The 24,151-nt window shown below is 32.4% G+C and overlaps 1 protein-coding gene across 1 annotated transcript in view; it reads right to left on the bottom strand.

Moving 5' to 3' along the window:
- Positions 1 to 14,323: 14,323 nt before the first annotated feature.
- Positions 14,324 to 24,151, bottom strand: part of Ube2g1 (ubiquitin-conjugating enzyme E2G 1) — a 35,285-nt gene continuing 25,457 nt past the window's right edge. Inside the window, exons 5-6 of the mRNA XM_035371472.2 lie at positions 21,939 to 22,046; positions 14,324 to 15,114 (exon numbers count right to left, since the gene is read on the bottom strand). Coding sequence (XP_035227363.1) covers positions 21,969 to 22,046 — 78 coding nt within the window. The 3' untranslated portion in view covers positions 14,324 to 15,114; positions 21,939 to 21,968. The remainder of the gene's footprint in view (positions 15,115 to 21,938; positions 22,047 to 24,151) is intronic.

The following is a 24,151-nucleotide window of genomic DNA, read 5'->3' as shown; positions in this document are numbered from 1 at the left end:
AAAAATAGATTACTCATAAAGACGGCCATTCTTTCGCTAAAATATTTTCAGCAAAAATACACGGTCGAAAATTTTGCTTAAAGTATGAGATTATTATAAACAAAATGATTGTTGAAGGCAATTTTTTTTTTTTTTTTACAGAAATAATCTTTATAATATTCCCTACACAAAATCATCTGCTGGTATAAAATATCTGAGGTAGTTATATTTATATACGCATTTATTTTGACCATTGCATCAACGCAACACCAGCGGCTGGGTTAAAGATAATTAATTTTATAAACAATTAAGCCAGATTGGAAAATAAGCTGCATATTCAAGATAGATCTAAGGTTTTAGAAACATCTGTTAACTGGAATTATGATGCAAGATTTTGAAAAATTATCTTTTAAATACAAGTTGGAATAAATAGAATACAATATACAAATTTTAGATAAATGAAAACTTGAATACCATACAATAATATATGAAGTGGAAGTTGAAATCCCAAGATATGAATAAAGGGAATTTGAAAATTTTGTTATGTATCGTGAAAATGCCGCAGATGCTCATAGTTAACATCTATTATTAATTAAATGTATGTCAAAGGAAAAGAAGAGTGGGTTAGAGTAATTGGAAAATAAATAAATATTTAAACGTTTCTACTATTAAAAATATGGAATTTGTAAGAAAACTGAATAACTTCAATGAAAACTTTTCAACATTTTATAGGGCAAAATCACGAAAACGTCTCATTTTCTGCAATAAGCGACTTTACCACTAGGGTGCTGATGAGCCCCATCGATAACTGAAGTAACAAAAAAGTTTTATCTTCATTTATACTGTTGCTATTTTTAATAGGATACTTTTGAAATAAGATTTCTGCATTTAAAAATGTTTCACACCTTTTGGAGACATTTTTTACACTTAGTCTTTGGAAGTATAAATGACATAGGTAGCAACAATGTCTTATTTGCATTAAGTTGATCATTGTTGTTTACCATGGGGTGGCTTAAGGATATCCAGATTGGAGGTTTTTTAGTGACAAGTAACCTGTCAGTTGAATCTAGTTTTATAAAAATTTTACACGGTCTAATTAAAAAAATTCTCTATTAGAAAATTAAGAGTCTAACTAAAAAAAATTCCTTTTCTGTTATTTTCTTTCTGTCATTCCCTCAACCAGACTTTCTATATAAAAGCTAATCAATTTTCATTATTTAAATGCAATTCAATGATAAATGTAAAATATAGTTTGTAGAATTTATCAAAATGACATTTCTCATTTTCAACACAAAAAGTAATCAAGTATCATTAATATATCTTGTGTATCAGATTTTGTAAGGATGAATTTTAATCTGGTGATCCATTCATCAGCCAGTATTCATTTTTTCTGAACATCAGCCTATTGATATTGTATCGTTTGCCACAGCTGATGGCAAACGGTACGATATCAATAGGCTAATCTATCCATTAAAAACAATTTAAATGAAATGAAATTGTGAAAATCCTATAATTTAGGTATGGGAAAGAGGGGTTTCTGAATTATAAAAGGCAAAAATTCCAAGTAATTTTTTTCAATTACACACCTTTTTTTTTTAAAATTCATTTAACGTAATAATTTACCTGGAAGGATTAAAATTTTTTTGTTAAAACTGAAATGACTAATGCCAGAAAAACTGCTTAAGTGATGTTTTATGTTTAAACATTCTTTATACTTAACTAAATAATTAAAGAACAGCAAAAAAAAAAAAAAGTACACTAAAAAGTAATATCAATGAAACAATCAAATATGAACAGTGGGATATCTGTGTTAAATGGTTCAGAGCCAGTTTCTGAACATTGGATTCAATATTTTTAGAGAAATGGATGCACAAGTCCCCTCTTTCCACGATTTGTAGTCAGCTTCTCTTTTTGTATCAACTCTGCGCTAATAGTATGAGTCATGAATTGTTAAATTGGGAATTGAATTTTCCCAATTTAATAATTAATATTGATATATTAGGAGACGCTATCATGTCACTGACATGACGCGAAATTTGCCATTGACACTGGCCAAACTAAGAGAGCCTTAAAATTTCGCATGAAGGAACATGAGGCATATATTAAAAGGAAACACAGAAGTCTTCTGTTGCCCAACATTGTTGGTTCGAAGATCACACTTTCAATTTTTCTGCTGTCAAAATTATTCAAAAAGCATCTTCCATTGAGAACTGGATTTTCTAGAGGCATTTCACATTCAAAAAAATCTTTCTGTTCTAGTTAATGATCCTAATTCCAATCCATCTTTGCCTTTAAAGAAATTGTTTTAGTTCCGGTTTCATCAACAGATGGCGCCACTAGCTTATTTTCTGTCTAGGCTTTCTTATCTTATCTGATCACTGTATCCTATCTCTTTCACTTGCACTTTTGCAGCTGACGATGGTGGTTCGGTAAAACCATCAAAACTAGTCCTATGAAAATTTGAAAATATAACGCTGATTTTTGTTGTTTGACTTCTGAATAAGTAATCTACTCCTCAGAAGTTAAGTTCAGAGCTTCCATCTACCACTGGAATTGTATCACGACAAACTGTATACAATGATCTTAATATCCAAAAAACAAAGATATGTGTTTCAGTGTCTTCACAACAAAAGATGGATTGCTTTAGTTAGTGGAAACATCAGAACTGGCATGAACACCATTAATTCTAAGTTATCTTTACTGATAAAGCGTGGTTTCATTAAACATGCAATTCTTATTGTGCTTACATTAGGAGGTAGTCAGGAATGTGAAATCTTCCTTTGAATATAATGGAATGTGCCTGTTTCAGTAATGCAGGTTTGATGGTATGGGGAGAAATAATGATCAATGGATGTATGCTTCTACACGTTTTTAGCAGTGAATATGTGGCTTGCCAGATATATCAGAATGCAGTATTATATTTTTCAGAGGTGCATATGAGTTTTTTTCTGATAATGCTCTCCACATCGAGCAAACCTCATTGATGAATTACTTGAAAGTGCATATATTGAGCGAAAATTGTGTTCAGCAAAATCTCTTGATTTTAACCTGCTAGAGAACGTATGTACCTTGGTAAATGCTGTTACATGGAGACATCATCTTCCTAGAAATGTGAATGTCCTGAAGATGATATTGCTGGAAGAGTGGAACTTGATTCCCTAAATTGAAGTTACTGATGTTATTGCCTGCATGAAAATATTGTATAGAAGTTGAGAAATATCACGTTTTGTTAGATTCTTCGTTCTGTCTGTTTTAAAGATGGCTGCTATTCAGGACGTTATTCTCCTGCCTTTGTGGTGTAGCGGTCAAGCACACTCGGCATGTATTCGAGAGATCCGTGGTTCAAGTCCCGTTGAGTGCATTGCTCATTTTTCATCTCTCCTGCTTTCAAAAATACCTAACATCTCTACAGTGGTGCCTGAACTAAAAAAATAGGTGGTATATGATGATACCCCACCACCATGATTTGGTCCCCTAATCCCCAGTTACCTTTTAAAAGGGGGAGAGTATAAGGTATTTCTCCGGACAAAGTGAATGTTCATGATGATGAAATCATTATTGAAGATTTGGTCCAGAAATCTGATGAATAAGTGAAACAGAACAAACACTACAATTTCTTCATTATCTGATGACTTTCCTTAGATTTCGCATAGTATTCCGTATGAAACTGCGAGTGAATAAAGTTCAGGCAAACAGTTTCAGTCCAGAAAATCGTGTACATTGTGTTTTGGGACAGGAAGGAGGTGTTGCTTATGGATTTTTCACCTCATGGGGACACAGTATTGTGAGACCTTAAACAAACAGCACCATGCTATCCAAAACAAAAGCTATGGCGTCAGTGGAGTAGTGAGCATAACTGGCACCCGGGGCAAAATATATTAAGAATAATCACTACCTAACTACACTAGCATTGAATTCGAAAATGTATCTGTGTCGGAGATTCAGTTTCTTTTCTACTACGAGGTAACATCTTGTAGTCACATTCACTGTTCAAAACAATTAGGGGATATTGTGAGTTCGTTATGAAATAACCTTATAATCGAAAACCTTTTTAACTAAAGGAAATAGAAGAGATTATAAAAGGAAAATTATAACGTTTACAAAGTTGGAAATATGCAAATTTAGTCTGTGACGTCGAAAACTAAGCATTTTAGATGAGGAGTAAGGAACAACCTGCAGCATTCCTTTTGTAGCAGGAGATTAAAAACAATTGACATGCATTTACTGCTTTGTAGCAGTGAATATACGATGTCTCAGCAAGATGACTTAGTTCAATCGGTAGCCAGGAAGGCCATCAGTCGTTTGCAGGAGAGTCAAACACAATCCATTGTAACGAAGTACGAGGAGATATTTTGTTGATGTACTGCAAACATTTTATTATACTTGTATCGGACAAATCAAGAAAATAATTACATTACAATAATTATTAATTTTAAATGTATTTTCCAAAAAATCTCGTCTGGAGACCATTTGGTGCCCCTCTGCGAGCGGTGCCCGGGGCATCATACACCCTCTCTCTATGCCACTGCATGCCATACTGAGTGAGGGTATCATTTTGTTTCATGACAAACGAACTCAAGATCTCATCACGTCATTTTGCTGAGAACAACTTGATCACCATCCGTTTAGTCGTCGCCCAGTGACAACCGCCTGTTCCTGCATTTTAACTTCTAGTAGGTCTTCGCCACAACAACGATGTCAAAACGATCGTGTTGTAGTGGGTATCAAATCAGGCACCAGACTTCAGTGAAGAAGGGATTCAAAAACTGCTTGTACAGTATGATAAGTGCCTTAATATTGGCAGAAATTACGCAGAAAAAATAGACTGAGGAAGAGGATTTTAAATATAAAAATAAACTGTTAAGAAAATTGAACTTTTTTTTTTTTTAAATTTTCAAACAGTACTTTAAAAACATGCCTCGTATATGCTTGGGGCATCAAAAAACATGGAGACCACAAAATATTTTTTTTGCCAGTTTTACCATGGAATGATGCAGTTACACATAGATAAAAAAGGAAGAAACGGGGGAAAAGATAAAGAAGTAAATGCATGTAGGGACACCAAAATCTTCAAGTGCTCGGAGCCTCTAAATGTCAGTCGGGTCCTCTGTGTAAGATTTCAGGTCTTTTAAAGCCTTTTCAATAAACAAAGCAATATAAATGTGGACAAAATCAGGGACTTGGAGGGAGCTGTCAAATCAATAACTGACTGGGAGATTAAACGCAGAAAAGTTAAATTGGTTCGTGTTAGACCAGACATATAACAGACTTGGATGCTTCACCATAACAATGCACCTTATCACACAGTGCTTTCTATTTATATTAGGCAAGACATTCCTGTTGTCCCTCAACAACTATTCTAAAATCAGCTCCAACACTGCTATGAAGAACGAGAATAATTTCAGGCAATAAGCGATTTCCTAAGAAAATTACTTTGAAAGAGATGACTAGATTTGTGATTTAAATGTAAAGAAAAGTGCCCCTAGAAAAAGTTCGTTATTCTGTCTAGTCTTTTTAATTAGACCTTGCATAACTTTTCTTTTTATGAAATTACGTCAATGATCACATGTTTTATGTCCATTTTATCATGTGATTTAACATAACTGCAAGAAAAAAATCATATGCTTAATTGCTGGTATCAATCCTGACAAACTGAGACGCCTGCAGCAAAACTTACTTTTCAGAATTATGTTTGCACATCAGCAAGGGTGCTTATAATTGAGCAACTGTAAGTGATGTACAGAAATTAGACAGATAACACACCTTTTAACTGAAATTGGTAATCAGAGAGGTTTCTGCCTTCTTGAGTTCAACGTGATTAAAGCTGTTCCATATTTGCAGCATGATTTCTTTCAAATATTCAGTACTAAAACTCCTACAATCCAGAGGAGTGTGCATGAATACTCTATAGAACACAATTCTACAGACACCCATTACAGCAGCAGATAAATCTCTGATAGTAAGGTACAGTAAGGTATGGGAAGAATTGTGATTATTGATTTGATGTGTGCTGTTCAAGAACATTTCATCCAAAATTTGACATTAAAATTATTTTATATCTTGTAACAAATTTGCATTATAATTATTTATAATTTAATACAGCACTTTGAAATAGAATCAGGACTACAAAGATATCCTGTATTTATACAAAGACTAAAAATAGCATTCTAGAGGAAAATAGGTATTAGTAATTTTTATATTAATTTCAGTCTGAATAGAACTTTATCTATAAAAGCTTAAGTGTTTTTTGGTTCAACATAAATAAAAATAAATTGCGGCACTGACATGTGATTTTTAATCAAAGGGATCCTAAAATATCTCAATTGTTTCAGTAGCTCATATTACTGTATGTTCTAAAGTATACTGCACTGAAATATTGATTTAAGAGGTCTTTAGCACAGTAGATTGCTTGTCTATTTTGTTCAAGTTGATTTAATCCCGAATAATTTATAAGCTGATTGCTTCATATAAGTTGGGAGGAGATGGTAAAGGAAATTATACATTTTAAAAAATTTTAAATTGCTGCCCAGTTTACACCACAGGAGCCAGCTGCTTGAGTTGCGAATCCTAAAAAAAAGAAGGCATGAATATTTGCAGTTGTCTAACCCCTCTTATAGGTGTCTTATTTGATATATCAAGTACAATACTAGGACTCATGCGAGCCCTTTGTTCTTTTTCTATGCTTAATAAATTCTACAATAAAATCAAAGAAATTTCAAAGATAATGACTAAAAGCGATGATAAATTTCACAAATTACTACAAGAACAATTACTGAGCTGCCTCACAATGTCTATATACAGATTATTGCAAAAAATTACTTACAAAATTAAGAATAAAAATGGTAAAGAGCTCAATGATTAAAAATTAAAACCAAATTTTATTGCTTGTTATCTAGACATAAGGCATAGAAGAAACAATATGCCTGTGGCCAGGAGGAGTTAAAGGACAAAATTTCATACTAAAAAAAAATTTTTTTTTTTTTTTTGAGATTGCTTTAACAGGAAAACTGTACCATGAAATTACTAACTTCATAAAGAAACCTAGTCATTATGAATACTGTATGTATTAATAGTACTGAAGATGACTGAGCTTTCAGCTTGATGAATAGCATCTCCATAAAATCATTACCTTTGACTGTACAATATAACGGAAAATTGGAAACCTTTAAAAGAATTTAATCCTAAATCCTTGTAGTCATTAGGTTTTTTTGAATCAGGAGACATGAAAAATGAGCAATGCCCTAGCAGGACTTGAACCTTGACCTCTCAAATATGCTACTGTTACACCACGAAGGAACGTAGAAAGGAGGGAGAAAATACCTTATATACTCCCCCTTTTAAGGAACCACTGGGGATTAGGGCCCCCAACTGCCAAATCCTGGTGGTGAAGAATCATCATTCACTACCTTTTTAGTTCGGGCAGCACTGTAGGGTCATTAGGCTTTTTGAAGCAGAAGACATGAAAAATGAGCAATGCCTTCGCTGGGACTCGAACTTGGACCTCTCGAATACACGCTCAGTGTGCCACCATTACACCACAAAGGCATGCAAAAAGGAGGCAGACTATAGCTTATTAAAAATCAGCTGAAAGAAGGAAATTGTGTGCACAATTTCTGGAATTAATTGTCACACATAATTAAATTTGCTATTTTATGTAGTTTCTGAGATAATTTGTTTTTATACAATAAAGTGTGAACCCTTTGTTGAAATTTTCATAGCTTACCACTGGGTGTACTTAGCAATATTCTGGATGACAAGATGGCTGAATTACTAATGGACTTGACCATTCCTGATTATGCTCAATGAGCCTAGTATTTTCCTAAAGTGGGACATACTTTAAGCATACTACATAGCCAATTTTACAAACAGAGGCATGATATACTTAACCTTAGATTGCTATATATGATTTCCAAGCACTTTTATGTTACTGTAAAGATAGAGAAGAAAGTAATTAACAGGAAAGAATACAAAAGCTATCAGCCTTGGAGATTCTTAAATGAATAATTTTTTATTGGAAAAACATTCATAAACTCCAGTAGCCAGAAGGAAAATTTATTATACCATGTTAGTGCCATCCTTAATCACCACATAAGAAATTTCGCAATGAATTGCTGTGGCACAGAATTCATTATCACTTTGAAGTAAGTTGATATGTACAAGATACACATACAGAACTTACTTTTTTTCCCACATTAAATAGTTACTGTGTGACACATTAATGTACAGTAAAAAGTAATTTCTCAAGCAGGTAAATTTATTTTAGAAATTCCTCTGCTTTTCATTATATTACTGAATTTTTATGTGAATGCCATTTAAGAAAACAAATACTATGGTATAAATCACTTTTAATAGCAGATACTTTATTAATAATCTTGATACCACTGAAAATTTTGAAAGCATTTTGAATAAGCATAATGGCTCGGATTATCGAATACTGGATTTTTAGTTTTAAAGAATTAAAAATGGCAAGTGCTTAGCATTGACTTAAAGATTTACATGTACCCCCATTTTAATTTTCTTTTTACTGTTGCCCTACCAAAAAAGGCTGTGATACTGATTTTTAATTTAAGCATTTTATATATGAAGGATGGCCAGAAAGTCAATTGTGAAGTGATTCTTGATTGACTAAAGCTCACACGAGACAATTTCAACATGCAAACAGAATCTTGTCACAACTCTTAATATTATATATTGATGCTGACTATGCATCTTTCATGCCAACCATCAAGGATGAGAGAGTGGCATTCTACTTCACCTGCCATTTGCTTGCTGTCTAGCATGCTATTTAAAGGGCTCCTCAGTGCAGCATTAAGTTAGCATTCTTATGATTTTTGTTTAGTATTTACCATAGTGGTACCACTGTATTAACATTTGTACAAAAACTGTCAATTTCTCTTAAAAACACTGCTCTGCAAAATGCAAGTACCTTCTTTCCTTGTTTTAAATTAAAACTGCTCCATTTTAATACTCATTAAAATGAGTAATACACCAAATAAATGAAACACTTATCATTTTCATTCAGCTTGGGTGCTTAATTACTTTTTTACAATGTGAATGATATATGTTATATAATATGTTATGCATTTGTAGCTGTTACTAAAAACGATAATTTGGAGACACATTTTTAAATCTGACATAACAAATGTCAAATAGATTATACATATATAAAAAAAATAATTAGGACTCAATTAAGAGCTCAACAAAATGTTTCAAGAAGTAGAAATCATGTGCTGCATCCTTCAAAGTCATATGTTAGAAAAAAATTTAAACCATTTTCTGACAGGGAGATTTATGGAAAACTTCATTGGAAATACCATAGTCATTTAATGCTAATAGATCTTCAAGAAAACAATATAATTTTTTCATATATGTCTGATCACCTACAAAAACATCAAAATTGTAATTATAATGTAAAAAATGTACAACAGAAATTAAAACCACGATTCAAAACTCTGAGGTCAGATTTAATTAATTTTGAAAAAGCTACCATCTTTTTTCCTATCCATCTACTTTTTCCTTCTAAAAAGAATTCATATGTAAAAAGGCATTGCTGCAAAAGAAAAGAACATGCTAGAAAATGCCTACATTTTTTGCAATAGGCTTATCATATAAAAGCCTACTGGACATTGGGATTAAATAAGGATGTTTTAAAAATAAAATGTATCACATTTTGCTTTATGTTTTTGTAAAATGTGTCACTATACAAAATGCATAGTTTGAGGTCCTGTCTTCTTGTATTCATATTTCATTTTGGGCAGAACAGTAAATTTGGTTTCACTTGCAGTTATATCTGTGGGGCATATTGATGGGCAGATTAACTGAATAGGTATATTAGTCAGTTTCATTCTCTGAAAAGACTGAAATGTAAACATATGCAGGTAGATCTAAAAGGGTTTTCAACCTGATCTGTTAAAAGAAATACAAAATTTTAGCACTTTATTTTTCAATATGATATTCTTTCATTTCGATACAGTTTTTACGTTGTTTAACGAGCAGTTCTTTACCCCTTAAAAAAGTAATCTAAAGGTTTGTCCTCAAAACATTCCATGATTGTTCTTTTCATATCATTTTTCCACAATGGTCATATTTTAGTTTAGCTAACAGCTAATAATCACTTGAAAGTACATCTGGGCTGTAAGGGAGACTCAAACTGCTCAAAACCACATTGCTTCTGAACAGTAATGATACATGACTAGTTTTCATTTGCTCAAAGAAGTCGAGACATCATTTTCATGACTTCGAACATGTGAAGTGTTCACACGGAATAAGCAGAACAGTTTTAGATAGACCCAATCTTGCTGCTATCTCACTGAGTTTTAACCTCATATCTTTCAATACTTCATTCAATACATGTACAGTATTTTTTGAAGTCAATGCTACCAATGACCGACCTTAAAAAAAATCATTTACAGATTCTTGACATACGTGAAACTGTTTTTTCCATGCTATATATATCACAGCACGAAGGAGATGAATCACTGAACACATGATCCAAACATTGTTTAATTTTTTTTTGTTTTATTTCTAACAAAAAATTTAATCACAGAGTACTATACAATTTTAAATGTTTTAAAACAAAATAGTGCATTACTTTCTTTTTCCAAATTGGCCAAAAATCTATAGGGGCATGCATTTACCTCTTTGCCTCAGGCACGGTTTTGCAAGTCAGAAATAGGAGATTTTTAGAAATATGTCAGCTGAAAAAGTTTCCCAATATCATCAAATGTAGAGACTCCATTTATTTTTGTTTTGGATTCACATATTTATATATGTTATGTCATTAGTTACACCTATGCACCACAGCACTCTAGAGGAATTTTTGTATTTACTTAGCAGAGAATAAAATTATATTCACTAGCAGAATACAATCCATAAAGAGTGGTCTGTCTTGGACGAAGATCAGTGCCCATTCAAAGGGGCAAAAATACAATGAATAAATTAACAGAACTAAATTGCCAAAGAAGCGTGATAAAAAGCAAAATTACAAAACTGGAGAAGTTCGTAAATAACTTTAAGGAATCCGAAGGAAGTTCAGTTGAATTAGAAGTAAAATTACAGAATGTTAATGAACTAAAGGTTGGCATGACTCACCTCTACAACTACTACTGCAGTGTTGATGATCACTATTCATTGAAACCACATTTTGGAAAAAAAAGGAACTAAAGGTTGGCATGACTCACCTCTACAACTACTACTGCAGTGTTGATGATCATTATTCATTGAAACCACATTTTGGAAAAAATAAAATTAAAAGGCATATTGGATTCTGGAAGCAGCTGCAAAATATTAATTACTGAAGCCACTGATGGTCTGGAACTGAATAAGCAAAAAAATAAATACAACCATAAGGGGAATAAATAGAGGCAAATATTTTGTGAAAAACAAAACAGCCACAAAAATCTCAAATGAAGATGGTGATTGGTGTAGGACCTTAGCTTTTGTATTTTACCTCGCATTATGGGGCTTACAACTACAAATTAAATTGATATTTCTAAAATAGATTTCCCAAAGGAAACTAAACTAGCAGATCATAATACCTAACAAAATTCATAAATTACTGGGGTGTAAATTACTTTTTTAATAGTGAAAAGCAGAAAGATTTAGGTCCTTGATGGTTTACTGTTGTTACAAAATAGTATGTTTGGATATTTAGTGAAAGGTTCGATCAAAAATTCAAATCCTTATCTTTTTTCTGGGTTAACTTCACAAGATGATAATTTAGATAAGTCTGTCAAACAATTCTTCGAGTTAGAATCCTTTCCTGGTGATCACGCTTACAACTTTTGAAAAGCAATACTATGAGGAGCTGAAAATGGACAATGTATTGTAAGGTTACCAATAACTGAAGATTAACTGTCGACGTAGAGAGCATCGAAGGAAATAGCAGGAGAAAGGTGATTAAACTTACTTTGCAAAAAATTTGATAAAAATAAAACCATGGCAAAGTTATATAAGGCACTTATGGATGAATATCTGCTCCTTGATCATATGGAAAGAATAAGAGACAATGAGTAATCTAATATAGAATATTATATTCCCATTTTTAGTTCTGAGGGTACATCAACTCCCCTCTGCATCGTCTTCTAAATCAAGTAATGGGGTTTCGCTCAATTCGATATTGTTAAATGGAGGAAATGTACATGTTATTTTCTATCGTGGTCAGATTTTGCACTCACAGGTATGCATTTAGTGCAGACATCAAGAAAAATGTATCGTCAGATACTAGTGGATGGACCTGATAAGAGATTTACAAAGGATATTGTGCAAGACAAGTCTGTTTGCTCCCATGGAAACATATAGATTGAAAACAGTACTTATGGAACATCATGTGCTCCATTTTTAGCAACTAGAACACTGTGAGCATTAGCTGAAGATGAACAAGGGAAATTTCATCAGGCATATCAGGCAGATCTATGTTTTAGATCTGCCTTTGAAAACGGATAAACAAGAGCAACATGAAAATTTATAAATGATTTAAGTTTTTACATGTTATATCTGTAATTATTAATCTGTTATATTTATTAACATAATTTATTATTATTATTTTGTACATCTTTTAAAATGTTTTACATATTGCATTTAGCACTTTTATGAAAAGTGACAGACAGAACCTTTTTTGGGGGGGGGTATAGGAGGCACCTTAAACTTTTGAATGTTCTGAAAAACATTTGTTTATTTATTTATTTAGTGCCTTGGAAGTGTATAGAAACGAAAAAAGATTTTGCATGAAAAGGTGTGGTGTCACTCATTGTCTGTAAATGTCAAAGAGTAGTAATACAGCTTTTTTTCATGAGTATTTTTATTTCCACTTCATTTGTTCTTTATTAAAAACTTGTTTTGCCATTTTGTTCAACGGAATTACCATACCGATTTTTATAATTTTTACTTTCAATATCAGATTATTTGCTCAATTTCTTTTGCCTGTTTAGTTGTAATTATTATTACTTTATACATATATATATAATAATTCTTATTCCTTTACTTCAATGATATTCCCTTTTTTCCCCTTTATCTACAACAAAGTATTAAATTCTGGCTGTTCTGGAAATACTATGAATTTTATTCATTGTAACTATTTATATGTGTATAATTACCATCTCTCTCTCTCTCTCTCTCTCTATATATATATATATATATTGGTTTTGGATGTATTTTTCAATATTGCCTGAACAAAACATACTGTGTGGCAAGCAAAGACAGCATACATTTACTTGAACAGATCTTTGTATGTGTAGAAGTACAGCCACTGCCATGAACATTACAAAAATTTCCAAATGCCCAGATAGCAAAAAGATTCCACTGCTGCAAAATGTAGCAAAATGCAAATAACTATTAAACGTCTCAGTTTTCATAAAATCACTGTTGAATGTCAGAAGTGTGATCTCCAAATAAAAGAAATGAATCTGACGTAAAACTTCAAGGGTCCCCACTCTCAAAATTCTTAATTACAGCTCAAGATAAAATTTTTAAATCTTATTGATCACACATAATTAAATTCTCTCCAATTATATGTAATTTCACAGTTTTTTATTCCTTAACTACCCTTCCCTTCTGGACAAAAATTCTTTGTTTATAATAGTACTAATGTCCAATGTGCATATAATTAAATTCTCTCCGATTTAAATCAAACATAATTTCAGAGTTTTTTTATTCTCTAATTACCCTCCCCTTCTGAAAAAATTTTTTTGCTAAATAGTATTAATGTACAACAAGCAATTTATTATAAAACCTTAATGATTGCAACAGAACTAATTTTTGCCACCAGTTACAATATTTCTGAAATGTTATGACATATGATAAATTAAAAGACAATTTTAAAAAAAATATGTGATCATTTATTCAATCTAAGTTTAATATTAGATAAATAAAAAAGTTAAATTTCATAAAGCAAGATGTTTAAAATAAGTCATAAAATACATTTTAAATGCCTTAATTTTAACTCAGCACATTTAAAAGCCCTTAATTTTAATCACTGCATTCATTAATTATTCTTAGATCCAGTTACATTCAACTTATTTTAAATGTGAACATACATAAATAATAATCATTTTTTAATGCTGCACATTTTCATATAGTATTCATGTACTAAACATATGAAAATCAATTCCACAGATTATGTATAAAAAATATTAAAAATAATAGCAGCTATTTAATTAATATTCATCTTGCTAAATCCTTGTTAAATAACTAAATAAGGATCATTCTAAATGCCTGAAAAATTATGTAAAATATACATTTTTAACACTTTAATTTCATTTTCTTTTCATGACATTTTTAACACTTTAATTTCATTTTCTTTTCATATAAATAAACTGTTCAATAAGATTAAAAGACACAATACAAGTGCTGTACCAATTGCATATATTTACTTGAAAAACATTTACAAAATGAAAGAAACCTATTAGAGGAAAGACATTCAAAAAATTATCACACAACTGAAAAACTGAAGAAACTTCTTTGGCTGCTAATATGAGGTATGGATTGTCTTTGCACCACAAAGTTAGAACTTATTTTTTAGTGTCTGAACAAAACAGATGTTGCATAATTTTCAAAACGCGCACACAGCGGACTTCTTCCAGAGTGCAATAATTGTAGAAGACAATGCGCATTAATTACTATAAAAAATAACTAATGTCAATTGGTACTATTTGCATATAAATTTCTGTTGTCACCTATCTGATAACTGTACAAGCATGGAAAAAGTCGACATCTGCATGCAAGATGAGGTCCCCCGGATGCTTCCCATCCAGGATAGTTTTCTTGCACATTCCTACCTCCAAACTTTGGAAGCCACTAGTGCACAAAACTGTAGTCTTTGGGTATGTTCAATGTGACACTTTCATGTATTCCAATCCAGAGAACTGGCCAATAATTTAAAAAAGCACCGAGGGAGACCATAGTGATCAAAGGTGCAAAGTAAATTGAGGCTGGAGGAGTGTTCCAAGGAGTGAAAGACAATCTGAAAAACACTCCCACTTTGAATGAAGGGGAAAATTAAACGGAAAAGGTGCTCCAAAGTTTAAATACTTGAAGCGTGAATAAAAATCACAGTTTCTCTGGTCAGTTCCAGGTCAATTTGCGGCAGGACAAATATGAGCAGTTGTTTGCAGCCTTTCGAGTTCGACTTTTCAGACCCTGAAAAGTATTCCAAAGTGATGTTAATTTCATAAGATGTAATATAAGGTATTTCACAATAGTACATGGTGTCATAAATTATTGAGCTCATTGGAATAACAAATAATGATCAACAGATGCTCATAATAATAAGCAACAAGATTTGACATAGCATGAGAAAATGTACAAGACTATATAAAATACAAAGGTTAAATAAAATCATCTTCAGATGCAGAAGTGCAAATGCTGATACAGAAACGTGCTTACGCACTAACCATAATTTAAGAATGTTTAGAGATCTGCCTGTTTAATTTAATACGGACATTTCTCTTGTCGTCACTTTCACACCTGCAACTGAAGAAGATTTTAATTAATTTCCATAATTACAGTTCTGTAAACTTTACTCATGTGATTCTAATTCTTGTAGTTCATTATTATGTATTCATCCTTCAGCATGACTTTTCTACAACACTGAAATGAAATCATATCCAGTTATATTCTATGTCAAATTATAGAGCAAGTCAAATAGTATTTTGATGAACATATAAAGCATGATGTATGCATCACTTCATTCTTCTTTATGCTTCACTGTTACTTTTATAGCATGGCCCACCAGCAGTCGAGCAGTAAAGTCGCTGAACATTGGTAGTTCGGTCCGAGGTTCGAATCCCGCGAACAGGCTGGCTGCATGGGCGTTTTTGTGGTTTTCCCCATGTGTGACCTGTATACGAGCCAGTTTCCCTTAGAAAGTCCTCCACGAAGGCATCCCTACCCCTTAGGCAGATAGCCCTAGTGTGCTTTGCCATAATTAAATACACCACACCACTTTTATAGCATGCATAATTCAGTAAGTATTTATTCTCTTGCCATGTATTTCTCAGGATTTTGAGATTTATTCTAACAATTTAGTTCTTTTGTAACTTTTTGGTAAAATTCAATGTCATTTAATTTAATAACATATACTTCTTTTTACAAATTTCACACAAAGAAATCAGGGAATGTTATGTCAGGAAGTCAAGCTGGACAGGACACCAAAACTTCACCAATGATTTCGCAAGTAGAGTCCCACCACACAGTCCCGGATCTAGTGTGTGTGTGTGTGTGTGGGGGGAGCCGGGGTTCTTGCTCTGGGTGGCAACACTCGCAGGCGGCAAATTAAAATATAATGCTGGATCGTATTTGGTATGTTATTCGATAAAACAGCCCTCTAATTTTAGTATAATGTTAATAGTTTTAAGGCCGAGTTTAAAAACCCCTTTTAAGAAGATTTATAATTAAATACTAAGAACCTTTTTAAAGGAACATGAGTTAAAATAAAGTTAAGTATAGCCGATTACAAGTATAAAAATAAGATCAGAAAGACGCAAATAGAGAGACTCCATCACTAATAGAATCAGACTGACCCTATCAGTAACGTCTATGAAGTCCCTCTATCGTTTCCTGTCTGGCCGGGGTGTATTCAAATGAGAAATAGGACGATAGCTTGTTGAAGAAGTCGCCTGGTTTCCATAGCAATGTCTGCTGGGAAATGGAGAAGCATTGTAACTATTTTCTAAAATCTAATCCAAAAAAAATTAACCTTGAGCTATCCCCGATGTATGAAATAATTCAAATTAATATTCGCCGAGTATATACAAGACACAATCCTAATGTCTTCAAGATGAAGCAAGGCATTTTTCATTACAACCAGTCGGCAACATAGGTTCACCTTTGGTTTGACTCGGAACAGTGGAGCGTATTTTGGAATTTAGAGCTACATTTATTATTTTTATGGTTATTTTTTAGTTTTCAAGTCTCCTCTGTGTTTTTTTCCTTTTTTTTTTAATATGCTTGCTTTTAATAGCCCGCACTATATTTAGCGAGACGCAACCATTTTTATTTAGGACTGTTTAGTGTAATTAAGTCAATTAATTATTAGTTATTCTTATTAAGGCAATTCATAGTGAATTTCGTTTAGATTAAAAGAAACCATCTGCATGCTGAGGAGGAGAAAAGCGGAATATAGAAAACAAGCCAAAGATAAAGCCAAACAGAGAAAAAAAATTTCAGCTAAGATGAAACAATAACTTTACAGAAGAAGAAAACCATCAGACCCTGCCGCAATTCCAATTAATCTGAGATGGGTATTAATATTTCATGCAATTTGCACGACCAAACATGACTGCCTATATCATCCCCAAACAATCTACAAGTCAGCATATGGAAAGAACAACCTTCTTCATCAACATCAAACGAATAGCTGGAGGACATAAAATCATGATAATCATAAAGATCTCTTCATTTAGATGGGGGTGGGCAGCAGAAAGACGAAAAACTAAAACTTTTGATTCATTGGACCCATCCAGTTGGCTGGTCATAGAAAAAAAAAATCATCAACAATCTTTCTTAAACAGTCAATCAGTATTATTAGCTAATAAACATACAGAAAATGTAAACTTCAATCCCATTGAATGTGATGGCAGACATTTGACAAGTAATACAGAACATTAGTAAATAATACAGAGCTTAGGAGATCTTGGTTTACATATTCTAAAAACAAGAATGCAATTTTTTGTACACCCTGCAAGATTTATCAGAAACATGGTGATGCCGCTACACCATACTACAGGATTCATTAATTAGAAAAAAGTTTTAGGAAAATTAACTGAGCACAAAGTGTCTGGAATCCACAGAGGTGCATCATCAGATGGAAAATTCGAGTATAACAAATGAAATCATGCCAAGACTTCGATTACGATACTGAGCGACTCATTCACACAGAGAAAGAAAAATGGAGAGAAATTCTATATAGTCATGGATGTGGTACTGTATCTTTCAACAAACTGTCGTTCTTTTCTTGGGTCTGATGATATCCCAAGTAGCCTGTTCCCAAAGTGTCTTCGGCCTAGCAAAGGAAATTTTCTGAATTTAATCTCTCCGCTTGACAAACATAATTCTACTCTTAAGTACCAGTCAAAGCAACAAATAAAGGCAAGGGAATCATATTTATCAAACATAATTAAAAATGAAGTTATTAACTTAAAGGCAAAACAGTCTGAAGTAGCATTTTAAAGGATATTAAAGAAGCCAAATACTACACAATTATGCTCGATTGCACTCCATATGTGTCTCATACAGAAAAAAAATGAACCAGGTGATTCAATGCGTAAAAACGTGTGGTGATGTGTGTGAGATAAAGGAAAATTTAATTGATTTCAAGTTGATGGAAAGATAGAATGTATTTTTCAATGCATTGTAGAAAATTAGCGTCTTAATTGACACTTGATGGTTTAGATATTGGACAATGTCGGCACCATTCTTACAACAATGGGTCTAATATGGCTGGCATTTCTAAAACAGTACAAGACAGGATTAATAAATGAATAAGCTGGAGGAATTTGTGCCATGTTTGGATCACTCCTCGTATCTTGTCGGTGTGCATTCTGCTTCTTCGTGCCCGGAAGCAGTTAATCTGTTTGGAATTACTCAGTAAATACTTCGCTTTTTTGTCGGATGCACTACTTGATGGTATATTATGAAAAAATGTACAAAATACACCTTAAAAGAAAGCAGCCAGACAAGATGGTCGGCAAAATATGTGGCTGTGAAAATCCTTCTAATGAATTTACCGGAATATTAAAATATTTAAAAGAAATTAAAAGTATTTCTCTTGATGTGGAATCAAAGCCCGAGGTAGGACATCTGGTACATGGTGTGAAAAATTTTGAATTTACTATCAACCTGAAAATTTGTGCTAATATTTTTCCAGAATTCAATCGAGTAAATATAGAAATTCAAAAAGAATTCCTCTTGCACGTTCTGCGTAAACGAAAGAACTGACTAAAACTGAGGAATTATAAAAAAATGAGAGAAAAATCCTATGGAATATTGGATACAAGTGTCTAAAACAGTAGCTGAAAAAAATTGCAGTCGAGTCTATTCTAACGAAGAAAAAAATTCCACAGCACAAAAAGCAATGTGATGAACTGTTTGAGGACGAATCACGAACACTTCAACCTGTTCAAATCGAAGCTTCAGCAAATTAAAACATATTAAAAAATATCTACGATCATCGGTGAGCCAAGAGCGCTTATCTAGTCTCGTGATTCTGGCAACTGAAAATCAAACCGCAGATCAAATTATGACGATTCCATGCACTTATTTGCAGAACAAAAGGCTTACAGAGTAAAATTTAATTTTCGTTACTAATTCCGTGATATTTTAATAGCGTTAAGGCAGGTAAGAACTTAAAATTACTTATGAAATAGGAAGTAAGAAAAACAAGACAGGAAGCACGGATACTCTGAGTGATAGCCCATTTTCTGTATAATCTTTTCAGAATTTTTCATTTCCGCAATAGCCCATATTTTGTATGTAATGGCCCCTTAGTGGCTGAGCAATAAAAGCCGCTGAGCACTAGTAGTTCAGTCCGAAGGTCAAGTATATGTGAATGTGCTGGCTATGTGAGCATTTCCCTGATTTTCCCCGTGTGTAACATACACTAAGTGCTAGTTTCCCTTACAATTTTTTTTTTTTCACGAGGCATTCCTCCTTTTCCATGCAGTGCCTAATGGTGAAATACATAGTAAATAATCAGAGAAATGTCCTCAGCAGTGATCGAGTTATTAAGACCGCTGAATACTGGTAGTTCACCTTGCTTGGACTCAAACCCAGGCAAACGGTGCGGCTGCATGGTTTGTTTTCGTGGCTTTCCTCATGTGTAACGTGAATACGAGCCAGTTTCCTTTAAAAAGTTCCTCCACGAAAGCAACTCTCCTCTAAGCAGATAGACCTCCTGTCTTTGCCATATTCATATAATCTAACCTAACGTAATTTAACCAGTGTGCAATAACATAGTGAGGGCGGCAATTTTAGCTTTTGCCCCTCATCAGAAAAATCAAAGATCCGGCACTGCCACCACGCTTATTATATAGCTCCATTCCAATTTTGAAGAACAGCCTGAGGACAGATCCGAGGATCTACCAACCAAACCTCTCGAGAGGACTTTAAGTTTGTCAGTAATCTAACTGTCCTCATGCCATGCAGAGACTATACATTTAAAAACATGTAAGTCACCCCTGATTCAAACCTGGGCTCAACTACTGGCAGTCAGTATTGCTCACTGCTATACAGTCAGGATGGCAATTAAGCTAAACCAGTCTATTTCTGCACTGGGGATAAAAGATCAAGTTTATGCAAAGAAGTTTGGAGGCAAAAATGAATTTCTTGACAGCAAGATTTATGGAAGTTATGTCACTAATGCCAAGGAAAATACAGCAAAAAATTGAATACTGAATGAAATATGTGAAACACACACAAAAAAATTTTTGAAGCTCATATTGAAGCATTTTAAAATCTGTCACTTATAAGGTACATAATTTGATATGTGGCAGATTTCAACTGGATCAAAGTACATAGTTACTATCAAAGTATATAGTGTAACTTGAGTAATGAACTAACTATAATAATTTTCTTCGCATTTATGCCATATATAATTCAACAGCAAAATTACCAAAAGCATTATACATTTAGAATTCCTGATCGCTAAGTGTTAGCATATATTTTTCTTTTTCTCTCATCTTTTTTTCTCATTTCATCACATCAATGTTCTGTTTTCTTACTAACATGGCTTAGCAAAACTTAGTGTTTTTATTATTATTGTTTTGCATGTTTACTTTATTATATATCACATTCTTGGCACTTACAACACATAAAATTCGATTCAATAGTAAAATCAGAAAATATTTTAAAATGGCATATCTTAAGAGATGAAATAGATAATAGAGCAAACTTGAAATTCAAAATGCAAGCTCCTGGTTGCACGTTTGGGTGGAGAGCTACGCCATTCAAAATTTGATAGCTCTAGGTACCGTGTTTTTTTCTCCCGCAATGAGAGAAACATACATACATTCATGCAAATTCTTTATTATTTAATTTCTTTAAATATAATACATGCCAATAATGTTTGGCGGCAGCGATCTGAAAAGTGATATGCCATTTTTAGTGCTTTAAAAAGCAAACTGCCATTTCAAGACTACCATTTAGAGATTTAAACATTTATTTAGGACAAGCATGCCTGTTGCGCTTTTAAAAAAATAAATAAAAAATTTTTTTTTTAAAGTTTTGTGCATTACCTTTATTTACTAAATATCATGTTCTCGCACTTAAACCATAAAATTCAGTTCAACAGCAATATTGCAAAATAATTTTAAAATTAGCATAGCTTTAGAATTTTTGAAACTCAGTTTCACACAAAGGAGTACAGTGTTGCCATTGCTCACTTTGAAATCGTAGAGTTTGTTAATTAGAAATCCGTTAAAAGTTTTACAAAATATGAAATATATAATAAAGCAAATTCCGAATTTGGTCTTCCAGATGCCCATATTCAGGTGGAAACATTCAAGATTTGATGGCTCTATTCTTTATTATTTAATTTCATTAAATACAATATAGGGCTCTAATATTTGGTGGCACTGGGATATTTGAGAAGTGAGCCAACACAAAATTAATAGTCCTTCTGGGCAAATTGCACCTTTGGACTAAAAACATAAATGCTGTTATAATAAATAAACTTAAGTATTTGGTTTACGGTTAAAATTTACATAATAAACTGCTGCTGAAAACAAGCAGCACTTAGTGTAACAATTTATAAGTTACAAACTTACAGTGCTAAAAATGTGTTGTATACATATATATACATAAACCTAATCTATATATAAACCTGCTCAACTAATAAAGTAAGAATTTTAAGAAAATGATAAGTATAAAACTTTTTTGTAGAATTCACAAAATGTGTCTGAAAAATGTACTGTAATACAGACTATCAGAAACTGTAAAATACATTAATTTCATTCCTTTTAACTTACCAAATTTTTTGTTGCTAAAAAAGTTATTTCCTAAGCATCTTCTTGACTTTTCCTAACACAACGTGCGACTTTCCTTTTGAATTCTGTGTAATTTTCTCGCCATTCTTTCTGTAAAGTTAAGAGAAAAAAACTGCAAATTTTTTTTGGCTCAAGACATCAAAACGCAAATAAAATTTAGATTCAAGATTTTTTTTTAAATTTATATTTTAAAACAGATACAACACAATTTAATTTTTAATATGCTTCAGTAAAACATGCAGATGCATGTCTATTGAATTCACAGAATTTCTAAATACAGAAGCTTATCTATAGTAATAAATAAAATGGGGGAGAAACATGGCAAAAAGGCCATTTAATTAAAATATTTATGAAAACAATATCAAAGTTTTTTTAATTATTCATTATTAAAATATCTTTTGATTTGTTAATTATGGCAAAGCATTGAATAGTTATTTGTCTAGGGAAGGATACTTAAAGAGCTTTGAGAGCCCCTACTTAGCAGAAAATCATTCTGTTTAAAGCATTAAAATTAGAACTGAAGACTTATAGAACTTTCAATAATGAATACCTGTTGTATAAATAATGCCAACTCAAATGTAAACAAAACCAAGGAGATGCTGAGTAATGGGTATGACACTGATCTTATTAAGTTGTGACATTCAATAGCTTCACTTTCATTGCAACGGACATTACATGGAAGATTTGCTCCAGTTATTCTAACCATATTGGTTAAGATAGAGTGTGATGTAGACCAATGAAGGCAAATTCCATCTCTCTTAAACTGTAAATAGACATAATTGTGTTTACCGGCCTATGTCAAATGCAAAATAAGCATTCGATTATAAAAGTCCTTGCAACGACAAGTTGTTGCAAGGACTTTAATAACAAACGATTATAAAAGTCCTTGCAACACTGTCTGGGTAGATGTGAGAGCCTACTGTATGAGGCTTTTCCTTGTGAGGGTATTTAAAAAGATAAAATTTATGCCACTGCATCAACAGCCTACAAGACTTGAAGGATGAGCTTATTAAGGAATTTAGTGCTAAATTACTAATGAAATGTATACAAAATCGTGACAAAAAATGTGTCTTTCCATTTAAAGGCCTGTATTGACACTGATAGTATGCAAGTTTCCACAATGGAAAACAGGTATTAAAGACTTTTTGTGTTATAAAATAAGCTATCAGTTTTCTTTTCATACAAAATTTGTTCAAAGTCATGGGATGTCAAACCAGGGCCATAAGTCTATCATATATTGACCATCCTGTACATAACAAAAATAACAAAATTTTCTTTTACATACATCAGTGGAAGACTGTTCTATCAAACTGTCAAGGGCAACGATCTCAAACTGGTGGCATGCAGGTCTTAAAGCAATTTTAAGAGACCTGTGAGCACATTTTAGCTGTATATTTTTTGTAAATACAGTGCGAGAAATTTGCATATGGATAATGGTATAGGAACAATAACTAAAACAGTAAATTTTATCTGGGACGAGCTCTGAATCATGAAGTTTGTTGCTTTGTTTGAAGAAGCCAAAAGTGAGTACACAGAAAGTATTTTAGTACAATGAGGTGAGGTAGTTATGTCGAGGAAATGAATTAAAACAGCTTTTTGTTTTGATAAATGAAATCAAAATTTTCCAGACCAAAAAATTAAATAAAAACCAAGAGCTCCAAGGAAAGAAACTTTTTGTGTACTCTTGTATTTAAGCTTTTAAATTGGAATTATGAGAAACGCAGCATGAATCAAAATATTTAGACATTTCCTAAATCTTAAATCCTTAAAAGTTTAATTTACTTCAATTCTGCAGCTATAGCACAGGATTGAAGTAAATTAAACTTAAAGCATCTAAAGTTTATTTATTTTTTTAATTTTTGGCATATTACTATGTTTCCCTTTATATATGTTATTTTCTCTACATATGTTGAAGACAGATTTAATAAATTAAAGAAAGAGCAATTTCATTATTTGTTCTCATGTTTTGTCACACTTCAAAAGTTTTCTCTCTAAATTTGGAAAGTTTTTGTAAAATTTGTTTATTTTTAAAATAAATTAAAATTTAATTAATTAATTCAACATAACAGAAAAGTATTTAAAATACATGTCTCTTTGAAAATTCAATGTGTACTATCAATATGTTTCAACTGTAAAGTGCAATAACCAAAATAAAGTTCCTGCAGGTACCAAAATAAGATTGCAGATAAAATATA

The sequence above is a fragment of the Stegodyphus dumicola genome, chromosome 2 (assembly GCF_044657685.1).
Source record: "Stegodyphus dumicola isolate Sdum_Otavi_A_Nest chromosome 2, ASM4465768v1".
Taxonomy (NCBI): Eukaryota; Metazoa; Arthropoda; class Arachnida; order Araneae; family Eresidae; genus Stegodyphus; species Stegodyphus dumicola.
The sequence above is the reverse complement of the archived record's forward strand: the minus strand, read 5'-3'. Positions and strand labels throughout refer to the sequence as shown.